The following is an 8,601-nucleotide window of genomic DNA, read 5'->3' on the forward strand; positions in this document are numbered from 1 at the left end:
AACAGGAATTATTATTCATCCCTGTCCTTACAGTATCCCTACCTGGCAGCTCCATATTCAAAATCCGTTGTCCAGTGTATCCAGCATCCCTCCTCCAATGCATCTCAAATTCACACCTTGTGTAATTTGTTTTATATATTCTAATCTTGTTCATCCTGTTCACTCCCAATGAAAATTCTTTAGCTTTGCTACCATTAGCTCAATCTTTTTGTCAGTGCCACCAATGAACTATCTCACTACCAACTTGTATTTTTACCCTGACACAAATCATGCATGATACTCGTCTCCACCCACTCCAGCCTGCCTACAGTCTCTTCACCACTCGTGTACTGTCCAGTGCTTTGGTTGACTCCAGGTATTTAAACTCATTGACCCTCATGCACCTGAACACCAAAGTCCACATAGACCTTGGACTCATCTGTCACTCCTACTGCACACCTTATCATTGTTTTGCTGTTTTCTTACATCTCCTGCACCACCATCACATACTTCTGACTTCCTCATCCAGTACCACAGTTCCTCTCATGGCACTCTGCCATTAGACAGAAAGGAAAAAACACACACACACACGTGCAGAAAGCTCTCAAAATATGTGAAAATCCCAGTGGGGCCTTCATCAAATCAGTGAAACTGTACAGGAAAGAAGGTCAGACATCAACTAGGGAGAAACAAAATGTAAAAATGGACCAACAGTGTCATTTCCTATGTAGCAGGTTTGTCAGAGAAACATTCTCCAATATAAATATGTATAAAAGCACTTTGAGTGGAAAATGTTAGAGCAGATAAGCACAATAAACTGTAAGAACCAGATCATTTACCATACCAGATGATCACAGGCCTTTGACTCCTCTGCTCTGTTATAAGCTACAAGAAAAAATGAGCACTCTTCAGATGTTTTGTAACTTTTGACAAAATAAATGCGCTATGTCTCTCTGTGCCTAGTTGGCATCGACACCCCCCCACCACCACCACCATCTAAGCAGCTGGTGGGTTAAATCACCGTTACTGCTGCGACCTGGGGTATGTTCTGTGTTATATACTACTTGCTCTCTACAGCATGGTAGAGAGCACGGGTGTAGTAAAACTCATATTTACAGATTTCTCTACACATTTATATATTTAAAATTAGAGCTCCCTCCTACATGGTTCTGAATATACAGACATCGACTGAGGTACAAGTATACAGCTCTACACTCATGTTTTAAACAAGAATGCTACAATAATAGTCTGTACATATATTTTTACAATATCTTGTAGATTAAGTAGTCAGCATTGTATTGCTTCTTGTCACACCCTCCATGTGCTGATCACTGTATTACTTGCAAGTCAAATGTATCTCTCATACCTAGTATTTTTACAGTTGCTTCTACAAGTTACATAGAGGTTAGATTATTCCAGAACAATCACTCATCACAAAACAATAGATGTAATGAAAAACAATTTTTCTTGTAGTAGAAGCAGAAGGACGTAAACTGACGTCTACATGGGCAAAGATTTTTGCGTGGTACAGAGATGAGATAATTTCAATGGCCAAGTCAGTATCTAAGTTGTCATGGTCCCCGTGTCTGCCCGGCTGACCCAGGTTGGCTACATATGTTTCTTGTTTTCCTTTCCCTCTCCTTCTCCCTCACGCTCGCCGTGTGTCGCCTGGGCGGAGCTCATTGCAGGCTCCCGCCCCTGGCCCTCGCACCTGTGGCTCATTTCTTCACCAGTGTCCACTACTTAAGGCAGTGGCTGGAAACATGTCATCGCTGGACTATTGAGTAACCTTGGTAGTAAGCTTCCGTGCGCTAGTTTCTAGTTGTCTCTTCGTGTTTTTTCTCGCTGGATTAACCGCTTGTTCCTGTGCGCAGGATTGTCTTCCCCTTGGCGCCCTGGGCGAGCTGAGTTGCTGGTGTGCTGTGTTTTTGGAACTGTGTGACGATTTCCTTGTGTGTGAAGAGCCCTTGTTTCCAGACCTCCCCTCCCCTTACGCAGCAGGAAATTAGGGGGAAAGTCATGTATTTTTGCACAAAATCAAAATTCATATATTTTGTATATATTTGAACTTGTTTATTTTTAAAATTACTGACGTATACCTGACATGAATAATTTTTAAAGATTCTGTCAATTTAGCTTGAGTAGTAGTATTAATGACATAGTTATCTGGTGCAATGTTATACAGCACTGTATTAAATATACACATTTAGAAGATTTCTGACATCCGGCCTCATAATAAATAATATGAAAAATGTTCAGATATCTTCTTTGACCATCTTTGACCACAAATTTCAGCCAGTTCTGCTGCAATCCTATGAGTAAACACAATAAAATACTTTAAGGTCAAAGGGCAGAGTCACACAAATTAGGAAAAGTTTCCATTAGATCATCTTCAAGCGTTTAAAAAATATTTTTTCAGAATATTATATGGCATTACAATGACACAATGATGATGAATATAATGTACTTGACTAACATCTTAACTAGGCTGACATCAGCATAAAACATCAACATTTTAAAATAACCCCTGCCTGTTGTGGGGAGTTCTCTCAGTGCTATTGTACCTATTGGTTTAGTTTATTAGTTAAAGTTTTTAAATTCAATGTACTATGTACTTATCATTTCTGCCACTCTGCCCTCCCTCATGGACATTTTAATTCCCGCAAGATATAAGGAAAAGGCCTGAGACTTCACCTTAAGCATCGCTGGTGACCACTCCCACCTTTCACCCTCCCTCTTCAGCTTCCTTGGGGGAATGACAACATCTAGGCTCAGTCCAATAGACTGCTGAGTAGCTTTATCCACCAGGCTGTCAAAGGACTGAACTCAGTTACATTCATATTTTTTATAGCCGCTGACTGTGACTGTGACTTTTAGTCAACCATTTGCACCATGGTCATACCTGTTGCTTTTGGTCATTTGCACTAATGTTCTTGTACATGTCACAAGCTGCTCTATTCATTTATTTTATTCATATCTTGCACATATCTTCTACATAGGTTTGATTTTTATACATCACCTAGAGCATTTTGATTCTCCTGTATGTCCTGTACATGTAGAAAATTGACAATAAAAGAATCGTTGAATCTTTATTACTCCTAAAAGTAACGTAAACAACTACTTAAAGCATCTATATCATACACTCTTGCTTGCATTGTATCTGGACAGCGACCATCTTAAATCATGCTAAATATTATATGGATACTACCATGACACCTGGTGGTATATCTTGAGGTACAGCATAGCAGACACAAGCCTATGTCAGGATTAAGGATAATCTAGACAAATAGAAAACACTTTAGTTTTGCACTGTTGCTTTTGGTTACTTGTAAAGACGTTTTCCCCACCATGTGGTGAGTGCTGATCACTGCATTACTTGCAACTCAAATTGTCTCTCATACCAATTGTTTTTACAGTTTCTAAATGTTACCAGATATTCAAGATTATCACAGAACAATGAGTAATCACAAGCTGATGAATGTAAAGGAAAACACTTATTTTCATTTACAAGTTTTATGGTAAGATTAGTCCAAATTTAGCACTTTCTACATTGTGACTATCTTTGTTCTTTGTTTGAAAGCTTTGTATAGCCAAACAGTTATTACTATATACAAGATATGTGTCAAAGATTAGAACAGACTTTTTTATTATATTTCCAAAATGCCACACGATCACAAACCTTGACAAATGATTACTGAGCTATATATATGTCATGATTTTAACAACATCTAAAGTATAGTATACCACTTTCTATTAACTTCTTTGTCACTTTGGCAGTATCATATGGTTTAGCAGGTCACTGAAAGCGGGATACAGTGGTTGTCACAACCGGATCCGTACCAGAAACCCGATGCGTACCGCACTGATCCATAACCGATCCGTCCCCCTTCTCTCAACGGAGAGCTTCCCCCGATTGAACAACAGCGCTGTAAAATAAGAAGAATGGCACCTAATTACAGACTTAAACAAAACAGAAGAAGAGAACATCTGCACATGCGCAGTAAGGATCGGGGAGTCCTGATCCATAACTAGCTTTTTATTTTTCATTTATGTCTACATTATATTGAAATGTTTCATTATTGCAAATATTTTAAGAGATACTTATTATTGTTAACATCTTAACGGATACTCTGACCCATAACTATCATAAAATGCTTCAAGCAGAAGTAGACGCCTTTCGCACATGTGTGGTACGGATCGGGTTTCCAGTTCAGATCAGGTAGTGACAATGGTCCCTCGTTTATCGTTACATTCGAAAAATAACCCACAATAGGTGAAATCCGCGAAGTAGCCAACTTATACAATTGTTATAGATGTTTTAGGCTGTAAAACCCCTCATTACATACACTTTATACACTTTTCTCAGACAGGCATGAACATTTTCACACTTTTCTTTCTTGTTTAAACACTCTCAAAGTTTAAACCTTCTTAGAAGAATAAGTCTAGTATTATAGAATTAAACCAAAGGCACTTTGGTTTTGGTTTGCCTTTGACGGTGCAAAACGTTTTGTCGACATTGTTGTGTTTGTTGGGGAGAAAACTTACAAACATACAGTACAGCACTTCAGAGTCACACTGCTAGCGATTGAAGATTTATGTAAATTTGACAACCTGAACGCATTCTGTACTGGACAGGAGACAGGGCACGAAATTGATTGACAATGGCCTACAGCCAATAAGGACGCAGAACACAATGCGCTGTTCAAAAAAGAAAAAAAAATACATGGAAAATTGCACAAAAAAAGGGGAGAAAAAAGGGATCACTGTATAGTTTGTGGTTCTAAAAGTCGCGACAATCCACACAGTGAAGATTACTGACCTAAAACAAGAACCACAACTCACATTTGCTGTGAGCACCCATACCCCAAATCACAAGCAAATCAGCAATTTGAGCACATGTATGAAAGTATTACTGACCAGTAAACTTTATTGAGTCTCCAAGATTAGACAGGTTTAGATTCTGGTTAAAATTCTAACAGAATTAAAGTTCAGATCAGGTCAGTAGGTTCAGGTCAGTAGGTTAAAAGAAATGGGACAAAGATTATCACGGAAAACAAAGCACAATAAAGGCAGTCTTGCATTTAAACAGAGAGAGCATAATGCTGAGGCAAGGTCAGAAAAAATATTTGATGACAACATTCATTTGCGTGTTAATCGGATGCTGTTTTTCTTGCATGCTGTTTGACTCTAACATCTGAGTAGATGATATTGTCTTCACTATGATCTGAAAAATGAAAAAAACAAAAAAAGATGGTGAAATAAGGTAAATATTCCCACTGCACATATTTATGATTTGCAAAAGTATTTTTATGATTATCAAGTAAACTGATTTTTTTCTTTTTTTGTAAACTGAATGAAAAAAAATTAAGTGAAAATTAAGTGCGGTGTTTCTTTTATTTTATTGACAGTCATGGGGTCAGTTTTCTTATTGAAATGCTTTACACCAAGAAAAACAGCCAAAACAAGAAGTAGAGTGCCAATGCTTGCTACCACAGCCACAGTCACAACAGTACCTAGAAAATATATAAATATATTGTATATATTTATAAGTATTGTATATATTGTATGTTATTTAAGGGTTACATGACCTGAAGTCATAGTCTTTAGATATGTATTTAATATTGATGCATCAGAATGTATATTTCCAGAACATTTTTTCAGTAAAGGGAATGAAAACACACTCATACACAAGATAGCTGTGACATAATTACAATAATCAAATTAATAGATTTTTTTAAAACTGTGACATAAAATAGAATTAAATAATTTAATGTAATTAATTACCCGTGCAGCTTGTAATGAGGATGATCTTTTGGCGTCTGCTGACATTGTTTTGAACAATACATGCCAGTTTTCCCATCAGTTGAGCATGTAAGGTGACGGTAACCTTTGAAATGCTGTGTTTTTCTGTACTCTTAGTTGTGGTCTGTAACAATAGGTTATCGTCCAAAGACAACATAAACTCTACTTCATCTCCCTCAGAAGAGCAGCTGATTATCTTCTCTTCTGGTGACAAACACAACTGAGATGTAGCTGGCTCTAACACAGGAGCTGAAAGACATAGATATATTTGCAAATATAGTCATGCATGTAGATGCAGTGCTGTTTGAAATTCAAAAGATCCAGTGCCAGTCCTGCAAACTATCATCATTATGCTTGTGTAAGTTTTTGTTTTTTCAGTTTGAAAGTGAAAATGGGAGTATGCAACTAAAAACACAACATTTTTATAAATAATTCAATTTAAGTTATTTATTTTTAAGGCAAACTTTATAATACAACCTGCGACTAAGGCATAACTACCCTGTGATTACTTGTAATTTCAGGTAACAAGTCAGGTAAAAATTAAAAGACTTTGATCATTTCTATTTATCTTTACACCACATTTCTAAAGTGTACATTTCTGTTAAATGTTATTTGAAAAAAAAAATATTATTCAATCCTACCTTGTATATCCAGATAGATGTTTTTGGTGTGCAATAATGAACCATTAGTAGAGCTGTGTATTTCCACCATATACTCTCCAGAGTCATTTTTTGTTGACTTGTTGATCTTAAATGTCCCATTTTTGAAGACTGTAATATGATTCTTGTATTTTTTATTTATTACATTTAATGAATAATTTGACAATGTTAAAATGTTACTTGCATTCTTTTTCAAACTTGTCTTTGTGTGTGTATTAGTAGGTAGGTAAAAAATGAGCGGTTCGTCAAGTACTCCAAAACACTTTTGTGGTCCAGGTTGAGTTAAATTGCATTCCAAAGCTCCTAAAAGGGAAAAAAGAAGTGGGTTTTTTTGTTTTGTTTTTTTTAAAGTAAAAATCTTACATGTGATGTACCCTTATGAATACAGTAACTAATTAAGAATTCTAGAAAATAGTTGCTTCAAAACCCTGCCTCTCTGTGTTTAAGACAATTTACACCATATTATATAATGCAACACTGTAGTAAAGTTAATAAATATTATTGTAAAATACTTGCTGTGAATGACTTTCAATCTTAATATCAAAATTATAAACATAGCAATTTTGTTCAACTCTATACAGCAATTGCTAAAATGTACCTTGCGCCAGAGCAGTCCACGCCAGAGCTGTGATGATCATGTATACCAAAATCATTTTCTGTGGTGATAGAATTAAAGTATTACCAACTGTTAACAGTGGACATAAATGGCCTCTTTTATTCCTCTTTTAAACCAAATGTCTTCTCAGTCAAAATCTGAACACTGGCATCTTCAAAAGAGGGAACTTTATCCTTTAGGTGCAGATGTACAGCTCAGTATTGACCTTGCGAAGTAAACAACAAAATTCAGTTTTATTTTAAAATGAAGAAGAAAAAAATAAAAATAAATTTCATAAATGCTACACTCAGATAATATAGATATATGATGATTATCTATATAATTGGAAGACAGTTTTAGAGATACAAATATACAAATTTAAAAAGGTTATACTTTTCAAAATTGTAAAAAAAAAAATTGTAAAAGTCACTCACCACATTTACAATACAGGCTCTTCTTTTGTAGTTCATCGATTGGCTTGTTTCTGGTCTTTTTGTCTTGTGTGGAGAGAATTGAGGAGGCAGTTACACTAGTACTGTAGTCATTATCGGGTCAAATACTAGGCTGCATGTAGTATTCAGAAACAATAGGTATATATTCTATGCTACCACCAGTACCTTTGGCAAATGCTTTTATTAAAAGCACAGCCTTTTCCTTTTTTTGTATTCTTTTCCATCAAACCAAGAAGAAGAGCTAAAATATTCCAAACTACAGGCAGATTAGAATTAGAAGCTGGAAAACACAAATATCCAGATGGCATAGTAAGATATGGTTGATATGTATATCAAAAATACATACTCTTGTACATGGTTGTATTCTACTGGGCATTCAACATAAAATGTTTGCAGAGTGGCCGATACTAAATGACGCACATAGCCATAAATAGCAAGATTTAACTTCAGATTAAAAAGATAATTTAGTAAACATGTGCTGTCTTTTGCATTATTTCTTATTATCTCTTCTGTTTTGGATCATTTTAAAATTAAAAGTATAGTAGCTGTTGTGCATTTTTTTTAAATCATAAGCGTAGCATTACTCACATGCACCTTCCTCTTAGTGGCAGCAGGATAGTTTGGGCAATCTACTCTATTTGTCTTGTGGTTTTCTTAGAATGTAGGAAGTATGTAGAATCATTGAACTACTCAGAAACTTGGGGCGTTATTTTATTTGTTCTCATTTTAACGACAATACAAGTTGCCAACTAATTATGTCATATATTAGTTGGATAAAGACTGCTGGTGTAAGTTAGAATAATTTTTCAAACTGTGTAGATGTTTGAGTTTAAAGTTCTAAGTATAAATTATGTGAGCTGTAATATCCTTAATTTAATTCTACTATTGACTTTTCAGTTACACTAACAACTTAAATTATAACAAAGAAAATGATCTGAGATGATTAAACTGAAGTGGAAAAGACTTTTTCTGTCGGGGAACCCATTCTCTTGAATAATTTCCCTGAGGAGATCAGATTGGTGAGCTCACGTTTATCCTTTCAATCACTCTTAAAGGCATGTGTGTGTAGCCTTTTTCTTTGTCTCCATTATAGTTATTTCTCTTTCAAAAGTGT

At 35.6% G+C, this 8,601-nt stretch overlaps 1 protein-coding gene across 1 annotated transcript; it reads right to left on the minus strand.

The window, feature by feature from the left end:
* Positions 1–3,801: 3,801 nt before the first annotated feature.
* LOC146379440 (uncharacterized) lies at positions 3,802–7,093 on the minus strand. The gene is made up of 5 exons (XM_084941108.1): positions 7,039–7,093; positions 6,625–6,743; positions 6,423–6,564; positions 5,764–6,030; positions 3,802–3,905 (listed from the first exon to the last, which is right to left on the minus strand). The coding sequence occupies exons 1-5, from the start codon at positions 7,091–7,093 to the stop codon at positions 3,802–3,804; spliced, it is 687 nt and encodes a 228-aa protein (XP_084797234.1).
* Positions 7,094–8,601: the final 1,508 nt, after the last annotated feature.

Source organism: Perissodus microlepis, chromosome 10, assembly GCF_051167445.1.
Source record: "Perissodus microlepis isolate ML-2025 ecotype Zambia chromosome 10, ASM5116744v1, whole genome shotgun sequence".
In the NCBI taxonomy this organism is placed as follows: Eukaryota; Metazoa; Chordata; class Actinopteri; order Cichliformes; family Cichlidae; genus Perissodus; species Perissodus microlepis.